We start from the raw sequence: 19,928 nt of genomic DNA, 5'->3' as shown, positions 1-19,928 counted from the left end.
GGCGGCGGCGGCCTCTGGGCAGTAGAGGGGGCTCCGGGGCTGAGTCCGCGTCGACGCCGGCCGCGGAGGCGGCACCATGGGCAAGGGGTAGAGGGGCAAGTTGGCCACCGCCGCCGTCGGGGGTGGTGGGCGAGCCGCTTTGGGGTAGGGGGCGGGAGGGGGAGGGAGGGGCGGGCAGTCGCTCGGCCGCGGCACTTTTTTTAATTTTTTCGGGTGCCGCAGCGGCGACCCCTCGGCGCCGATGTTCCTGATCCCCGGAGCGACGACGGCTGCTGCCTAACCTGGAAAGTAAGTGTGCGGGCTCGCGGGAGGGCGCGGAGACTCCTGCCCACGAGACCCCCGGCCCTCGCCCCGTCGCGCCGGAGCCAAGACCTGCCTGCGAGGGGCGCGGGGCAGGGAGGGAGGGAGACGGGGACGGGCGCCTCCCTCCCGTTACTCCGTCCCCACCGCCTCGCGGCCGCCTCGGCTTTCCTGCCCCGCCTCGTGTTTCTGCCCGCACTAGCCTGCCTGCTCCCCTCCCCCCGGCAGGCGCACAAGTTTCACCCTCCATTTGCTTTTCCCTGCGATTATTCTGCCCCGGTATCCCCTACATGCCGCGCACGACCCCTCCCCACGTTGGCCTTCTTGGATCTAGGGCCCCCAGCCCCAAACTTGAGTGCCACGCCGAGCCCTCCTGGACGTCTGCTCGGAGGCTTCCCAGCTCCTGCCCGCCTGGCACTCTGCTCCGCGCCCCCAACACCCCTGGGCGCCCGCCTTCTCCAGCCCTCGGGGCTGTCCGTCCCTCTCTCTCTAGCCCCAACTCCCGCTTCTTGGCCCCCTCCCCTTCCTCCCACGTCCCTTCTGCCTGTACGGTCTTGTGTTTGCCCTCTGAGCCCCGCGCTCCTTGCCGGTCCTGCCCACCGCCCAGTCCAGTGCGCCCCTCTCCCCTCACCGCCTATCCTCACGCTCCACCCCTCCCGGTTCTCCAGCCCCAAGCTTCCCCGCCAGCCCTCTTGCGCTGCCGCTTCCTTCTCTCCCTGCCAGGAGTTGAAGAGGAGCTGCGGCACCCACCCACCCGCCCCCCCTCCGGCGGAACGAGTGTCCCTGCCCGCCGCTGGGGCTGCTCAGGCCTCTCTTCTTTTCCCCCGCGGGAAGCGAGGGGGTGAGCGGCAGGGCTGAGATTTGGCTGCGTGTTGGCTGAGTGCGACAGCGAGCTCGGGCAGTAGAGGCGCCGCGGCGGCCGTGGCCGCGCGGGGCGCAGCAATAAGCAGGTGTGTGTGTCCGGGGGGAACGTGCACCGCGGGCTCCTCGGCTGGCGACAGATTGTGCAGGAATGCGAGGAATGCACCAAGGGCATAGTCCACACGACCCGCCGCGTCAGAACTAGCGCCTTCCCGGTCCAGCTTTCGCCGAGCAGCCAGAGGTCACCGGAGCATCTTCGGAGCTGGTGAGCCTCGCTCCACTCCTCTCCTCCCCTTGCTTTTCTCCATGCGGCAGAGAGGGCGGCGGAGAGGAAGCCCGGCAGTTCGGGCTTCAGATAGCCTTTCTTCTGGGATTTTGGTGCGTTTGTCTCCAGGACCGTGAATTTCGGGCCGATGGTGGTGTAGCCAAGGTTATAGATAATTGCACGAGGTTCTTGGCGAGTTTGGTTTGCAAGGTTTGAATAGTGCCTGACTTTTACGAGGGTTTTTTGAAAACCTGCAGGAAAGGGTGCCGAAGGTTCTTAGAGTAAAAAGCTTGCCGCTAACGTAATTTTAGCCCTATCAAAAAATGTCTGTTAATGCTCATGGATGGGGATATAGTTCAAGAAAGAACTTGAATGCATCACTTTGCTGTCATAAAAATTGTAATTTTTTCCTTGCATGCTGGGCTGTGTTGGGACCTCTTATAATACATAATGAATAGAAACAGAGAAGCAGTGTTTGGTCAGCGATGGGACAGATAGGACTGTCTGGCACAGTTCAATTCAGGGCGTGTCAGTTACCATTGGAAGTAACATGGGTACTACAAGATCATGTATATTTCAAGATGTAATTTATTAGTTGAGGTCACAGTTCTTTCTTTTTTTGTTCCCAAATTTGACCGAAAAATAAAAATACAGCTCTACAACTTATAAAGAATGGTAATTGTGTATAAATCCGCAGTGATTAGTATACAGTTTCAATGAAATTTTATTTTCCTTAATGCAGAAAAGCAAATTTTTGACAGAAGTTGCTTTTCTAGAATTGGGCTTAGATTCTCTTATTTTAAAAGGTAAAGTAGAAGACTGCTTCTCTTTTTGAATGTAGTATATTACTGTAGAAAGTATCCTCATTTCTGGTACCTGTGAAACAGTTGTGGAAAATGGTAACATGAAAATGAGAACAATTGATGTCCAAAATAAGTGTTTCTGGATTTGGAAAAGCATGCTATGTGTGCTTTTATCTGACACAATTTTCTTTGGAGGTTGAATTTACTCTAAGCCTCTCCACACTTGGCTATTTTGTATCAGATTCAGGAAAATAATAAGTTGATTGTCCAGCTGTCTTCTAACACTACTGTGTAGGGATCAAGGGCGTTGAAAATATACGAGCCTTTTATTTACTTAAGAACCCAATGGAAAGGAAAAATAGAAAAGGAAAAAAAACTTTGTGCTGGGTAAGGTTGTGTCTTTTGGCTGCTACATTGTTTTTCAGGTATGTTCGTAATTAGTGGACCTTCTAATTTAGAGATTTAGCTCTAAATGAGAGTTAGTAACACTGTGTAGGATATTGGGAAGTGTTTGGAGATGCCAACAGGAAACTTATGTAACACAGTCCTCACAGCAGAATTTAACACGTGCATATTTGATTTGATGTGAAGATTAGAAAGTAAAAGCACATTGAGTTTCTCTGCCACATTAGAAATCGAAATAGCCCGTTCAGGTATATAGAGAATGTGTGTGTGTGTGTGTGTGTGTGTGTGTGTTTGTGTGTGTATGAATGATTGGCTGTACAAATAGTTTTACATGCTTTAAGTAAAGGTAGGCTTTCAGTTAGAAATATATTCTATTTGTTACAGATATTTGAAGGGAGGAAGTTTTGAAACTGGTGATCATTCACAGTAAAATGACATAAACTGTTTCGATCAGAGTGCGTTTCCTCCCCAACCCCACTATTACATAAGAGAAGGTAGCTGCGTTACGTGTCTTATGTATGATGTAGAAGATTCTAACTTGGGGGGCGAAACATCCAGTTATCTGAATTCTTACCTGTACTGTCTTCGGAGGGAGATAGAGGAGCCACAGTGGAGATGGAAAGCATGAGAGAAGGTAAGCAGAAAGTAGGAGCAGCTGGCGTTCATGGGGGGGGGAAAGGGCTGTTGCTGCATTTACAAGCTGAATAAACCAAATCTAATTATGTGAGTAGTTCTGACACAATTTGAATTTAAGGAAACTACTACCAAACTGAGTTCAATAAAAACTTTAGCAATTGTATGACCTTGAGTATCTGGATTGTCTATATTAAGTCAGAATTGCAATTTTCTTTGTTTTCTATACAAATTGGGAAAGTAAATTTAACTTAAAACTTTAAAATTTATTTAATTTTTAAAATCCAATTATTGCCAGTTTTCAAACTGAGTTATTTCCTTGCTGTTGAACAGGGGTTGATTTAGATAGAGAATTTTCATACCCTCGATGATGCTGATCATTTAAGTCCAGTGCCTCACCTTACTACTTTGAAATATTAAGGTATTTTGAGAATGCTCCATAAGCTAATTTTTTTTTCTGTTCCAGTCAAGAGGTATGCCCATAATTTGCTTCATTTTAAAATGGACATTATTCCTTTGTTTTTAACTGGAAGATGAAGTAGAGGTTATTCTAGGGTTCTTCTAGGGCTTAATCATTCATGGAATTGTATGTCACTTTGGGAAGTTGCCTTCACACCTTCAGTGTACTGGGAGATAATTACTTCCTCAATGTGTTAAATGGTTTTGTAGTGCTTTTCCTGCACTGAAGGGGGAAGAAGAATCTAATTCATGACACCAATAGACTGGATATATTAGGAATATTAAGTAACTATTTCATGCCCAAAATGTAACTACAAATAGCTGCAAACAGAGAGAAACAGAGACAGTCAAAGTAAAACTGGATGTAAGGCTTTGTATACTTCCAGTTAGTGATGATAACAGTTAGCAAGTTAGTTTGATGCCCAGCAGTGAAAAATAACAGACTTCTTCTAGGGTAAGGGCATCAGGCCCTAAGTCACAAACAGCAATAATTCACGTGCTTACTGGTTTCAGTTGAGAAGTTGTACAACATTCAAAAGTTGCTCCCACTGTCACTTCAGTAATTCAGTGGAATTATCTTCATCTTTTGGAGGCTGTGTTACCATAACTAAATTGGGGATGTTACATGATGGTGCTCTTCAGTTAAACTTAGAATGCTATAGACATTCCATTTGTCATTGGTCTGAGGAGTTTTTTTTAAATTATAATTTAGATTTATTTGATAAATTCATTTATTAAAATAAATTTGATATACCAATATATTTGATATACCAATAAATGTTGGCTACATTGATGATAATTTCATTATTCATAGTCTTGATAATATAGTTTATTATGACTCATATATAGTGATTCATTGCGGGTGATAAAATGTCATTAGACATTGCACTGTACATTTTTAATACTATAAAATACATAAATTAAAATGTGGAAGTGTCTGAATTATTTTAAATCATATCGTTGTGAAGCATTTTTCATGAACTGAATAATGCCTGATGATTGGTTAGATGCCCATCCCTGTAGGCTGATATACAATATAGCCCTCACAAAGTCCAGAACTCACAAATAAAGGATGGGGAGGGAGAGGGTCAGGGGAACCAGTAACCCTTTTTTCATCAACAGCCAAGGCATGTTTAACTTCTATAGTTATTGTCTTATTCAGTATGAATTTAGTGAGTTACAAACATCCAAGGGTGTTTATTCTGCTCTTCCTTAATCTGGATCCCTGTGTCGTCCCTGCCCGCCCCAACACACACGTACCACTACCACTACCAATGCATCTGTCTGCTTGGAGAGGTGGAAAAAGCCCCCTTTCAGGGACCACTTACATAGAATATAGAAGTTGGTGCCTAGTGTTCCAGGTTGAATTTAGAGCAGATGTGGGGTTTTGTCATAAAAATGATTATATTTTTATGAAAGTTATGTAAAATGTGAGGTTGAAGAGGGGCTATCAGAGTACCATGCAGGCTTTGGGGGCCTGGCCTCGAACTTAGAATATAATTTTTCATGGACACCCACAGCCTATTTACAAATATACTTTTAAAACAGTGGGTAGGTGGTATCTGAAATTCTGGTCCACTGTAAGCTCTCTCTTTAATTGCAAACATGAGAAGGAGGTGAAAAGCACCCTAAGCCAGAAATTAGGAGATCTGCCATTAAACCTTATGACCTCCACAAACCATTTCATATTTGGGTTACAGCTTCCTACTTTTAAAAGCACAGGTTTTGGATTGCATTGATCTAAGATATATTTCAACTCAAGGTTCCCAAAGTTGTCAGGGTTTTTTTGTATTTTGTTTTAAGAAAAAAGGTTTCATAAGCATTGCTGTATGTAATCATTCCTATTTTCCCTTCTACCCCAAATCATAACAACAGGAAGTTGGGATTCTCTTTTGAGACTTTTGAATCTCCTTCATGTTCATCTTAAATAGCTTTTTTTTCTTTAACAGTATAATTTTGGGAAGTGAGGGGAAGGGAATAAACCGTATAATGCTTTGAAGGTCTCTGTCTACCCCCACCCCAGTTCAAGGTGAACCAAGGTGCCTTAGGCCAGGGAAAGTCTTTGGGATTTTACCTTCACACAGAGCGAAGCCCATGAGAAGTGTCATTATAAGGCAGTGAGGTGTTGTAGTTAGCAGCCAGAGTGTCATGGTTCAATTCCGCCTCTTCTGTTTGCTAGGTGTGTAACTTGGTAAATTATCTAACCTCTCTGGATCTCATTTTGCTCATCTGTAAAACAGAATGACAAAAGTATCCACCTCATACTGTTGTTGTGAGGACTAAATGAGTTAATACATGTAAAGCACTTACAACAGGGCCTGGCTTAGGGCCAGCTCATAATACATTTAAGTCGTTTTTATTCTTCCATTGTGGTACTTAATGATGCTTTCTGTAGCATCTACTACATGCCAGGCAAATTACTGGCATGTTTTCTGTGATCTTAGTCAATATGATTATGAATCTAAATAGGATCTTGTGGGGAAGAAATAAACTACTGAAGAAAAATTATTATGAGCTTGATAGTTTGCAAGAGATTGCTTTTAAAGAAGAGAATCCAGCAAAATAAATCAACTAAGGGCCTTTTTAAAATAGGGAAGTTAGACCTTGTTCGGCAGGCAGTACTTAGAGGCATGTAAACACCACTAATGTGTAGGAGGTTGGGTAAACACATCTTAATCAACTGTTACGTTTAAAAGGTAAAGACTGATAGTATTATACACTTGCAAAATGTAAAATATACCTTTTAAATGTGTATGCAACTATTGCATTTGTAATTCTAAGTGGTAGTCATTTTATAAAATGTCTTTGCTAGTCAACATGTGAAGAAAGTGTTAGTGTTAACCAATTATGGACTAAAAGGCACGTTGTAAATAAACTCTTTAAGCTGCCTTTTCTCTCTGAAGTTCACACTTGAAATTGGCAGGAAACTACCAAAGCAAGAAAAACTAGAAGAAAAGTTTGGAAAATACTTGATGTAAACAAAAAGACAGTGGTTTAATAGATGTAGTCTCTAGTCCTAGACCTGGCCGTATCACCAAGCTGGCGTGTGTGCCATGAGCAAGTCATTTAACTCCTCTGGTCTCTGGTTTTCTCATCTTATGAAATGAAGGTGTTGGACCAGATGCTCTCTAGAGTCCTTCTAGTGCTTATATTTCACTTCTCTTAGCACAGCCAGCATTCTCATTCTGTTGTATTTTTTCCTCAGCAAGAATGTACTGTCTTCTCAAGAATTTATTACAATTTGCCCTTTGGGTTAAGGGGAGAAAATTGAAGTTATACATATGAAACGCTCAGCTTCTAAAAATATAAATGTTGCAGCCAGACAAACATTTGTTCCCATAATGGCTGAGTTAGTGGCTACCTTCTTGGACTTATTTGTTAACAAACTAGTCTGCTGTGCACATTTGAGGCTCAAGCCCTTGTTGAGGCTAAATTTTCCAGAAGTTGGATAGAAATAGAAGGGAAGTTAATTTAGGTGGTGGTTAGATGGGACTGGTCTTGTTAAAATGAGAAAGGTTCATTTACCATTTGCTTTGGTTCGATTTCCCCTAAAAGGTTTGATTTGTCCTCAAAGAAATTAAGCAACCGAGACAGAGTTGTTCCTCTGGAAAAACTGTTGCTTTTCCGTAAACAGAACTCATTGATCTATATCTCATTATAGAATATAGGTCGTTTCATTTAACTCTGGTTTTTTAGTGCATGGCCAACCAACCAGTGTTCAGAAATTGCAGCATATTTCAACAGGATGATATTTTACTTAGATTTGTGCTCTTGTGTCTGTGGTTTTTTTTTTTTTTAAGCAATTAAAAAATCCAGCAAAGAGATTTTCTCCTAGATCCTGCTCTCCCCCACAAAGGGGGAAAAATTCCTATAGAACTTACATATGTATACCTCCATATACAGTAATTTAAAAAATATTGAGATGGACTATTTCCCTTTGCTAATACAATAAGTACATTATTTTCAAAAAGGAGAATCAGTTATACTACTAATACATGCAATATTGGTTGAATTCTCAGTATGATCAAAGTAAACACTTGAACAGGCTCTTAAGTTTCTATACCTTCAAGAGAATTGTAAACACTCAAAGTGGAAACCAGTAATAACCACTTTGCAGTGAGGTTCATCATATTGTCTGACACCTGCAACCTGGATTGAATGGGGAACAAGGACTAACCTAGTTAGAATAACTTCTTAGTCCTAAGTACCACCAGGGGTCCAAGTGAGGGGACTGAACACAATTAGCACTTCAGATATTTGCTGGAGTCCTACTGTGTGTGAAGAATTGTGTTTTCTTTTATATACCTCTTATTTAAAAAGATACATGATTCATTTTGGTTCCATTTAGTCATCATTCATTTGTCCCCTGCTCTGTATGAGACTCAGTGGCCTCATGGCCAAAATATGAGTTTCCCTAGGGAGTTTTATAGTCTATGTTGAATTCAGTATTCTCCATCTTTGAGGAAGCTGTGATTAATTTTACCATTTAGTTGGTAAAGATAATACACATGAACTGGAAAAAATTCTTCTAGAAAACTTTGGTATATAAATAAACATGCAAAATTGTTCTGTAAGTATTGAGGATGAGCTGTAAAATGACTTCGTATTCACTAGGTTTTAGCTAAACCTACTTTCTAGGTGTGTTATGTGATACGTTACCAGAATCTAGATAGACAGCTGTGTTAACCACTGTCAGCGGCTTTCTTTGGAAAAAGGCTGCATTTGAAAAAGTGCTCCCTACCAGTAATAATAGTGATTTCAGAAAAGACTTTAATCATGAACTTGATTATTTGGTTTATATTTCTTGAAGTACTTTACCTCATAGCCTATGTAAAATAATTGGTCACAACGAAAATGCATTATTTATGAAGAACCATAATTTATGCCTTAAGACCTGCCATTTTAAGTAAGTTCTTTTTTTCGTTTTCATATAGCATTACTCTGGTTTATTGTGTTTTCTGCTTTTCTTTATTCTTTATACAATTTATATGCCTTTATAAGTCCAAACTTATTATCTATTATTGAAAATACTCCCTTTTGTTGTTACGGATAAACAGAAGAATGTTTTGAAAATCTCTTGAGACATCTGCTAGAATAAATGGTCTCATTGAATCTTACCTGGAACCTCAGACTGATGCACTGATGGGAATTTTCCACTTATTGTCAGTTTGTTAATGAGTGAATAAGCAGCAAAGTCAGTTTTTAAAAAGCACTGAAAGAGGAATCAGAAAACCCAATTGGACTTTCACAAGAACTGCTGTTATTTTGAGACCTGCAATAAGCAACTCAGCTGTTAAATGTCTAACTCAGACTGTCCACATATGAGAAATATGTGTCAGTCTGAAATCTTTGGACAATATATTGGCAGGTGTCAATCTTCCAAAATATTGTTTGAGTTACTTGATCAGAACTTTGAATGCAATTTTCCATAGAAACAGCATAAATCCATAAATCCATCATCCTAAGATGTAACTGGAGTGTATCAGTTCCAAGTTCCTATGGTCCTTCTACTTCCCTGAGCTACTTGAGAACAGGGACTTTGTTTTTTTGCATGACTTAATCTTGACCTCCAGTCTTTCTGGATGCCTTAATTGAATGAATGGGTTTTTAATTCCAATCTTGGCATACCTTCACCTTCTACTCTAGGATAAACCTCTCCCTGCCTAATACCATCCCTCTTTCCTTTTGTAAACTACTTTTGTAAACCGTTTGGTCTTAGACACTCAAAACTATTTATTGTACATGTTTCAATGGAAAAACTGCATTCTGCCTTATTTAAACAATTACCTTTGTAATACAGTTTGGTAGATAAATAATTATGTCAAATTCCTTGCTGAAGACATTAATTAGAAAATCTTAAACAGACTGATTCATATTCATTATTGCCTGGATTATAACTATGGTGAGATGAGTTTACATAGCACGCTCTTTCTCAGAGTATTAATATGTAGCTGTGAAGCACCAAGACAAGCTTGGTCAGGTTTTGGCCATATAACGTGAGCAAACTTTCTGTGTCCTTGCCTTTTGTGAATTAGTAATATCTTTGTTATATTCAGCTGATGAGTTGAGGTGAAAAGTAGATGCATTTTTAAGCACATGAAGTCTTTCAAAGGAAAAAGTTAATAAAATAATACAAGCATAATTAGCACTATAAAATTACATAAACATTAATAGTCATAAAACAGGAAATTTCACAGCTTGTTTTTGATGTAGTGGGTGCAGCAAACCTTTGTTTGGTTTTAAAAGTGTAGTTAGAAACACTCTTAAACATTTTGGTGGTTCCTCCCCCAACCTCAAGTAATCACTGTGATAAAATTTGAATAAATTATAATTTTTAAAAATTAAACTTTTAATTGTGAGATGATTATGAACTCACAGTTCATAACTCACAGAACATGCAGTTATAAGCAATAATACACACATCCTGTGTACCCATTACCCATTTAACCCCAATGGTGACAGCTTGCGAAACCATAGAACAGTATCACAGTCTGGATATTGACATCGATGCCATCAAGATACAGAACATTTCCATCACTCCAAGGGTCCTCGTGTGGCCCTTTTGCAGTCACACTTCCACTTCTCTTCCATCCTCACCCCCTCCTTAATCTCTAGCAACCACTAATTGTCCTCTTTCTATACATTATAGAAATATAATTTACTTATATAATTTCATCATTTCAAGAATGTTACATGAATGAAATCTACAGTATGTAACTTGAGAGTTTTTTGTATCTGTCTCCTCAGCATAATTTTTTAGAAATTCATGCAAGTTGTTACATGTATCAGTGTTCTCTCCTGTTTTATTGCTGTGTAGTATTCTATAATAAGAATGTACCACAGTTTGTTTAACCATTCACACTTTGAGGGACATCTGAATTTATTTTCAATTTACAGAGCTACTAGACATATCTCTATACAGGTTTTTATGTTATAAGTTTATATTTCTCTGAGGGAAATGCCCAGGAATGCAATTACTGGGTTAAATTATAATTTTTAAAGCTTCCTTTCTATAATTATACACTGAATTACATGTGACCTCGGTAATTTAAAAGTTAGATTTATAGTTTTGGTAAATTATGAAAACCGTATCTGTGAAACCGAGTCTTTTATCTTTTATTACCGAGTATTTTACAAATACTGCCTCCTACCTTATTTTTAGCAGAATCTCATCATTGATTTTATTTTGTTTCATTTTTTTATTGATGTACAGGTGATGGACAGTGTTATATAAGTTACAGGTGTACAATATAGTGATTCACAATTTTTAAAGATTATACTCCATTTACAGGTATTAAAAAATATTGGCTACATTCCCATGTTGTACAGTACATCTTTGTAGCTTATTTTATACCAAATAGTTTGTATCTCTTAATCCCCTGCCCCTATATTGCCCCTCCCACCTTCCTTCTCCCTATTGGATACAGAGAACTAGTTTGTTCTCTACATCTGTGAGTCTGCTTCTTTTTTGTTATATTCACTAGTTTGTTGCATTTTTTTAGATTCCATATATAAGTGGTATCATTGTCTTTCTCTGACTTATTTCACTTAGCATAATGCCCTCTAAGTTCATCCATGTTGGTGCAAATGGCAAAATTTTATTCTTTTTTATGGCTGAGTAGTATTCCATTGTATATATATACCACATCTTCTTTATCCATTTATTTACTGACGGGCACTTAGGTTGCTTCCATATCTTGGCAATTGTAAATAATGCTATGAACATTAGTCTCATCATTGATTTTAAATGGAATTCATGAAGTTACTTTGTAGCTTGACTTCAGGGTTTGTTTGTTTCTTTCTGTTATATTTTGTTTTGTTTTAGACAGGAGGTATATTTAATTTCCAATAACAATTCTGTATTTTAAAATGTAATTGTTAATGTTAGTTTTTTCAGAACTTCACCTGTATATGATGTAAACAATTGTAGTAATATTCTTTTAAAACAAAAGTTTACTGTGTACCATGCTAACAGGTGAACTAGGGATTTAAAATGAAGACAGTATCCTTGTATGTGATTGGAAACAATCCAGTTGTGAGGTGGAAGCCGACAAGCATACCTGGAACTTTTTTTTTTTTTTTTTTTGCGGTACACGGACCTCTCACTGTTGTGGCCTCTCCCGTTGCGGAGCATAGGCTCTGGACGCGCAGGCTCAGCGGCCATGGCTCACGGGCCCAGCCGCTCTGCGCCATGTGGGATCTTCCCGGACCAGGGCACGAACCCGTGTCCACTGCATCGGCAGGCGGACTCTCAACCACTGAGCCACCAGGGAAGCCCCTTTCTCTATATTTGAATGATACAACCTCAGCACCTTTTAATTTCGTAGAAGTATGATCTTCCCAACAAATTTTAGATTTCCCAAAGGCTTTCTGTAGGTAGCTGGTATGCCCTTCTCTGTCTGGTGAGCCCATGGTTTTTTCCCTTCAAGGTCTAACTTAATGACCCCTCCTTGGTGAAGCCTCCTTTGCCCTTCTCTGCAGATTTAAACCTTCCCACCTGTGCTTCTTAGCACTTTGCATGTAACTCTGCTACAAATATGTGTCACACAGTGTTCAGGTTATTTCTCTGTCTGTTCCTGGCTGTATTGTGAGCACTGTCCAGGTTAGAACTGTGTCACAGCCGTCACTGTAACCCTCACTTAGCAATGTGCCTGACATACATATTAAGCACCAGATACCTGCTTTGGGTAAATGAATAATGAAATACTTTGTTTATAACCTTAGTCATCCCTCTCCACTCTAACCTTTAGTGAGTCCCCATTTTTCACCCTGCAGGATCACTTTAGACTCCAGCCTGCCTACCAGTAAAGGCCCTTCACAATCAAACCTTAATTACTCTCCTTCCTGAACCTTCTGCGTCAGCAAAACCAGTTTCGACTCACTGTTTCCTGACTCCCTGCGCTGTCTGTTTCAATCCTCACAGCCCTCCAAGACCTAGTTCAAATCCTTCCTTGTGTGTGTGACCTCAGACCACTGATGGTCACCTCTCCTTCTCCAAATGTCTCTTTTCTCTGGCTTTTAATGATAAATTCCCCATGGTGGTTTTTCTGTTGTTGTGTTGGACTGTTAACATCTACTGATTAACTTTTCTCTTGTCTCTTTCCTCCAAGTTGATTGTAGCTCTCGAGGCAGGGCCCTTGTCTTGTATGTTTGCTATCTACCAAGTGACATTTCAAGTAGAGCTCATTCAGGAAGTAGAGGTTGTGCCTGCTGGTGATGTTGGTGGGCAGGGCCAACCTCTAACTTAGGAATGCTGAGATGTATATGAAAGATAGTCTTTCAGGTCCTTCTTTCATTAATAGTTATTTGCGAAGCACCTAGTATGTGCCAGTTTTTGGTATATGCCATCTAGATGTTTTGGAGACCTCAGTTGTCAAATAAGCTACGTCAAAATGAAGTTTTGATGGTTTGTTCTTAAAGACCCCTTTGCCAAATAAGCTGTATTAAATGGGGTTTTGCTTCTCTAAGTTGTTGTCTCTTATTTTTATATAGTACTGTCACATGTTGAAAGAGTGAACACTGTGACTGAGAAAACAAAGAAAATTTTATCTCCTGAACTTTTTTTTTTTTTAAACAGTGAAAAGTTATATGTTTTTGAAGCTACAGAGTTGTGATGTCCAATCTGGTAGCTACTGACCACATGGACTATTGAAAATTTTAAATTAAAACTTCAGTTTCTTGTCCTCAGTAGCCACATTGTAAGTGCTGAATAGCCACATAGGACAAGTGGCTATAGTAATAGGCAGATACAAAACATTTTTGTCATTGCAGAAAATTCTGTTGCAGCTGGTATAGAGAGTAGCTGGGACCAATTATAAATAAAATAACAAAACTGTAAATGTTTTTTGGTTAACAAAGCAATATGATATAGCTTTACAGTTTCCAAAGCATTTCTATGAATATCTATTTAATCCTTCTAATAACTCTGTAAAAATAGGTGATATACTACCTTCATTTCACTAGCAAGGAAATTATAAGAGAGTCACAGTAATAAAAGTATCAAAATAAACTGTAAGTTTAGTTTGTGGTTCAGTTCTTAATACTGAAATAAGGTAGTTGTTATTTAGTAGTTAATATTTGGTTAATGAATTATGGAAAGCATTTGATGTACAAGGATGTGTGATCTTATTTTTTTCATCACTTAAAATCTCATCAAGGGGACTTCCCTGGTGGCACTGTGGTTAAGAATCCGCCTGCCAATGCAGGGGACGTGGGTTTGAGCCCTGGTCTGGGAAGATCCCACATGCCGCGGAGCAACTAAGCCCGTGTGCCACAACTACTGAGCCTGCGCTCTAGAGCCCGCGAGCCACAACTACTGAAGCCCGTGCGCCTAGAGCCCCTGCTCCGAAACAAGAGAAGCCACCACAATGAGAAGCCCGTGCACCACAACGAAGAGTAGCCCCCGCTCGCTGCAACTAGAGAAAGCCCGCGCACAGTGACGAAGACCCAACGCAGCCAAAAATAAATTAAATAAATAAAATTTTTAAAAAAAGAAAGGACCATGCTCACAAGTATATTAAAAACAAAAAATCTCATCAAGTTAAAAACAAACTTGGGCTTATCTTTTGAAATTTTCAGTAGAATTCGGAGAATTGTAGTCAAGAACCATTTATTACAGAGGCCCAGTGCTCTGTATGGGAAGGGGTACAGAAATGATTTGGGAAAGGCCTAGTCCCTACATTCAGGACATTCACTCTTAGAAGTGTTGTTACAGTACCAGGTGAGCCTCAGAGATGCCAGAAATGTCCTTACTGACTGCAGAGAGGCTTGATTGTCTTGATCTGTGTGGCAACTTCAAGTCTGCCAGAGTCTTTTCCTCTCCTGCCTTCTGCCCGCAGGCTGAGACATGTCAGGGCAGCAAAGATATAAAGCAGAGTGCTTGTCCTCAAGAAGCTTGTGTTAAAACTTGTCCATGAAAAAAAAAAAAAAAAAAAACTTGTCCATGATTCTGGGGATAAGAGAAAGAAAATGGTTGTTCTGAACATCTTTGATTTGTGGTTTTGCTTCGAAAATTAAATTTTAAAACTGCCTGGAACACATAGAAGTGTAGGTATGCAAAGTAAGTTAAACAACATGCGAAATGGAATTAATTTAGTATGCAGAGTATCACCTTGCTTCATAATTGAAGGAAAGCCAAAGCAGAGCCCTCCCCCTTCCCCTATTTTTTCTTTTAATGCCGATCAAAGACACAGACATTTCATCTGATTTTTAAATTTCCATAAAGTAGCTTCAGGAAAAAAAAAAAAGCTTCAGAAAAAAAAAAGAAAAATCCTGACGTACAATTTCACTTACTTTAAATAAATATATCTTGACATTTCATGTTTTTAATATTTAAGATATAACAAATCTATGCTGTATCCTATGGTCTCATTTTTTTTACTGCTTTTAAGAAGCTTAGGTGATTGAGCCTCCTGACAGGGAAAGTATAGGCTGTAACTAGTGTGCAGGCCCCTTCTCTGTGACTCCGTTTGCTTGTAAAGACATTGATAGAGTCGGTCTGAAGATACTTTTTCATTCACTTTTATTGGATTCATTTTAATTTTCAGTTCTGCGCTGAGCTTCTTAAAGCTTTTTGGAGGGGAGAGAGCTGGGGAAGAATACAGTTTTACTCTATATCCTTTAGAAACCATGTGATAAGGTTTATTTAAGTTTGGGCTAGCTGTAGAACGAGACTGAATAACGTAAGCATGTTTAATTTTTCAATCATCAAACATGTTTAAATGCCTCTGTTAAGTTTAATGTGGTATCTGAAATGGAATTACTTTTCAATGACTAGCGCTTCGTTTCTTTGAAATAATGCTTAGTTCAATAAATGGCAGTTAATAGAAGAAGGAAATTGTCCTGATTTTGTAACTATGAATAAGATTGGAGAAATAGTAAAACAGGCGTTCATTGATATTTAGTTGGAAGCTACTGCTTATGGCAGACCCACTAGGAGAAGAGATGAGTCTTACTTCCAGTATGTCTTCTCTCATACGTGTGATGAGCTTCTGTTACTGTGATTTGCACAGTTTGAAATAAAGCACAGTTTTTCGTGTCAGCACTTGAAGGCTTTTTTTTCGTTTTGACAACGAGCAAAACGTTAGACATTTCAGTGTGAATAGCTCTCGTGATCCAGAAAATTCGAGCAGACAATTTAATTGTTCTTGACTGTAAAAATTAAATCTGATACTAAATTTAATCCAGAATCTATTCATGTAGGCTTTTCCCCCTTATTTCAAACAGAAATTAAACTTGCATGTCTAAGCAACTACATTGATGTAACATTCAGAAGAAAATTCATGCCAAGTGATTTATAACCCATCCTCCTTACTCCCTGATCATTATTAATCCTATTCTTTGACTTTCCTGGCCCCATCCGTAATCAGGCTCCGTCTTCATCTTTAAAACATTTCTTCCACCAAAGCCCCCTTTTGGGCCATGGTTTTCTCTCCTTCCCCTCCAAATCCCTGAGCGATTCCTCTACCCTGGGTGGCTCCATAGTGCTTGTTGAGAAGGGGCTTAGGTTGGTGGCCTGGCTGAAGGAGGGACCAGGGTCTGGAAGCTGTGTTTATAACAAGCATGCTGTTTTTGAGTTAAACTGTTCATAGAATAGGGTCACTACACTACACTGACAAATTCCCAGCTACAGTGGGCTTTCACCAGTGTCCTAAGGAACACAGGGTCTTTTGCCCTTCCCTCAGCAGTTTAAGGCCTTTTTTCTCTAGCAGAGATAGGAGAGAAGGATCCAGGTGGTATTTCGTGCCTCTCCCAAGGCAGTTGGTATTCTCCTCCCCAGGCCTGCACCTAGTGGGAGGCGGTCTCCGGACTCTGGCCAGGCTTTTATGTTGGCACCTGGGGAGGTCCACGTAGAAGAACCTGAGTGTGGGTTCACCTCCTGTCTGTGGTCCTTCAGAGTTCTGTATTCTCTTGCTTGCCCACATTTAGCCTTTACCAGTTTACTAGCTCATTTCTTCTTGCCAGCATTCAGCAGCATTGCCCCAGGTAAGCAGGTCCATCTCCTTGGAGATGCCTCTCTTTCCTTAATTTCAGGTTAGTTGGTTATACTGAGGTTTCAGCTCTCTGAGTTGAAGAAAATTGTGAGTTGGCAGACTGTGTGGTGTTTTTGTGGCTGTCATCAGGGTGAAATCTCTGCTCTTTCTTTGTTCTCCTGGAGGAAATGTTATATACGTTTACAGCCCCTTTGAAGAAGCTAATCTTTCCACTTCCAGTGTCAAGAACCCTGGGCCCCAGTTTTAAAATCTTTTTATTAGAGCTTTTTTATTTTTCAATAACCTGTCTATGTGCTGTCTCGCCACTAGATTGTGGACTAACAGTCATAAAACTGTGCCTGGCACAGAGTGGGCACTCAGTAAGTGTAGACATTGTAGTTTGCATTTTAATCTAAATAAGGGCACTTTTCTTTTTATACTTAATGGTGGCAGCATATTCTGTCTGTGCCCTGCCCACATGCCATGGCACTCGCCATCAAGTCATTGTCTTCTGACCTAACAGCTTCCTACTACAAGCCCCTGGGACTCCTAGCCTGAAGTCTCTGCTACCAATGTTGGGTCAGGTCAGAAGTGCCAGGAGGTTATCATCCCTGAGAGTAGCCCCCAACCATCAACTAACGGGAGCTGGACCAGTAGCCCAGCTTCTTGGCCCCTTAGTTGAGACATCCCTGAGGCCTGTCCTCTGCAGGCTCCCTGAGGTCCCCAGCAGACGGGAGATCCATTTGCTCAGAGCAGTGACCTGCTCACTAATGTACCGCTTAGTCACTTTCTTCCCTACCTTACTTGTCCACCTCCCAAGTCAATTACTTGCACTCCAATCCTTGTCTTGGGTCTGATTCTGGGGAATTCCAACTCAGTACAGTTATAATTCACATAAATATTCAGACATTGGAAGTTCTGTATACTAGGAACAATCAACAAAATCAAGGAGATTTGACTTTTTTTTTTTTTTTTTTTGAGAGGAGTTATAACTTTCAACAGATTTTCAAATAGTTCTTTGCTTCTCCCCTCCAAAGAGTTAGGATAATTGCAATAAAGGTAAAGAAACATCTTTTTTTTTTTTTTTTTTCCTTTAGCTTAAGACTTTAGAGCAGTTCTTTCCCTTTCAGAGGACTGGTACAGTGAATCTTTTTAGATGCGATCAGGAAATCACTGGGACATTTATAGGTACACATGTGGGCATATCTCAACCCCGAATTTTAAAGATATGATTTCAGGTTTAACATTATCATCCACATGCACAGCAAAAATGTATTGTGGTGTCAACATTTTACCATCCCTTTCCTCACTTTGAATAGGGAGCTCATCTTCTGAAGGTTTAACTGAATTAAAATAGTATCAGTTTTGGATTAGAGAACTGCTATTTTAAATATAGGAAAATTCACTTTTAAAATAGTTTTCTTTTTCTAATTATAAACGTGATCCGTACCATTATAGAAAAATCTTTAAATTCAGAAAACCACAAAAGAAGGAAGTGAAACCCACCTATATTTACCTGCATCCAGAGGTGATCACTGTAGGTATTTTGTTATAAACCATCAAATTCCTTTTTAAATGTATGACTGTGTTAAAGTTAAGCCACAGATACGATGGTCACACTTTGAGAAGAACACTGCTGACAAGGCTAATGTTTATGGAATCACAATATGCAGTCCCTTTTACAGGAGAAGAACCTGAGATCTGGAGAGGTGGTGACTCAGGTTCATGTACTTTCCTGGATCAGGAGATGTAGCTGCTTCCTCAGGGGTTGTGTCTGTGTGTATCTGCAGCCTGGTCATCCTTTGTGGGAATAGCCTTTGCAAGTGTGGGCCTCCCAGAATCCCACTGAGTCCTTCCCTTGATGGATGCCAGATTGTTCTCTGTGGGCCACATCTCTGCTTTACTTCTTAAGCTGATCAGTTTGCTGCTCCAGTGGTTACCTCTACTTGGGTTACTCTGGAAGAGTTACTTGGGAAACTTGACTTCAGGTTGGGTGGCAGGAAACAATGGCGCATATGCAGCATCTTTGGAATTTGTGTTACTGATATCATTTTGGTCATCCAGTCTCCAAGGCAGGTCCAAATTTGAAGCTGAAAAACAGTGAGACCTAAGTCATGACCTGAAGCCTAAACCAAAAACCATGTTAATATCCCCAAATTATTAGCCAGGCTTGTTGAAAAGATATGTTGATCTCACTGAGAGCTAACATCCCTTTCTGTCACCTCATGGATTAATTTTGTGTTTGATTTTAGGTTTTAGGTTGTATTAGTTCTTTTTTATCTTTATATAGTAATTGCTGCTTTATGCTTTAAAATTTTAGGAAGTGCTAAAAAAAACACCTCACCACACACAAGTGTTATGGAATCCAGATATAGCCCTAGATTTGACATTCAAATGTCTTCAAAAAAATGGAATCAAACTGTTCTGCATCTTCAAAATGTACCTTTTTCTAAAAAGTAAATACAAGATACTTTTCCTGAATGACTCAGATGTTCAGTGTGAGATGAATCAAGTCGCTGGTCCCTGAATCATTCATTCTCACTGCGTCACCAAGACATTCACATGTCCCCCTCTATCTATTCTTGGACTTATTATCTTGATGAAATGGCCTAACCCAGGAAAATCTATCGGCTTCATGTTAAATAGCTGGCCTTAGTACTTGAAGTTTTGGTCTAGTGGTGCATTGGGATGTTGACAAGTAAATATGAGAAGCTAAACTAAAGGTACTATTGAACAAAATCTTAGGCCCCAAGAGAAATTGGTGAGGTGGCAGTGAGGGATATGTGAAAGAAATTTGCATCAGGATTTATTTGTCTTCTATTGATGTAGTTCAGTTTTCTTGTTGCTTCAAGTATCATGTCTTATGGTCATTTTATTTAAATCTAAGAAACTCAGAGGGGGCGGGGAAGGCCTATCCATTGTTACCGATGCTAGTCAATTTAAAAATAATCTCTTGAGGGCAACAGTCAAACCCTGCCATGATAGTGTGGGTGAGATACAAAAAATTCAGTCCTGTGAAATGTGGAGGTGAATCACGGCAAGATTAATGAAGTCACCAAAGTAGGTCTGCCTACCAAGCTAGCCAGCCACGAATTCCAGGAGTTTGGCTGCCAGTACGTTTGGTTATATGTAAATTTTTGTATGTGAATTCCCATTATCCAAATTTGTGTAGCTGTGAGGTACTTTTTGCTGTAATTTCTTCAGTACATAAAGCCTTTGCTTCATTGGTAT

At 40.0% G+C, this 19,928-nt stretch overlaps 2 protein-coding genes across 8 annotated transcripts in view; one reads left to right on the top strand and one right to left on the bottom strand.

Moving 5' to 3' along the window:
• Nucleotides 1-78, bottom strand: part of CCDC148 (coiled-coil domain containing 148) — a gene marked incomplete at both ends in the record, with an annotated part of 273,810 nt that extends 273,732 nt beyond the window's left edge. The window contains 1 exon segment of the mRNA XM_082659036.1: nucleotides 2-78. Within this exon segment, the coding sequence (XP_082515162.1) occupies nucleotides 2-78 (77 nt within the window).
• A 91-nt stretch (nucleotides 79-169) lies between these two features.
• PKP4 (plakophilin 4) overlaps nucleotides 170-19,928 on the top strand; it is a 251,832-nt gene continuing 232,073 nt past the window's right edge. For 6 of the 7 annotated variants that reach the window (XM_082657879.1, XM_082657875.1, XM_082657876.1 and 3 more), the window contains exon 1: nucleotides 170-288. The gene's annotated coding sequence lies outside the window, so the exon portion shown is untranslated. Of the gene's footprint in view, nucleotides 289-1,314; nucleotides 1,427-19,928 lie in introns of those variants that run through there. The other variant, XM_082657873.1, reaches the window with a different exon arrangement.

This window comes from Grampus griseus (genome assembly GCF_964374135.1).
Source record: "Grampus griseus genome assembly, chromosome: 7".
Taxonomy (NCBI): Eukaryota; Metazoa; Chordata; class Mammalia; order Artiodactyla; family Delphinidae; genus Grampus; species Grampus griseus.
The sequence above is the reverse complement of the archived record's forward strand: the minus strand, read 5'-3'. Positions and strand labels throughout refer to the sequence as shown.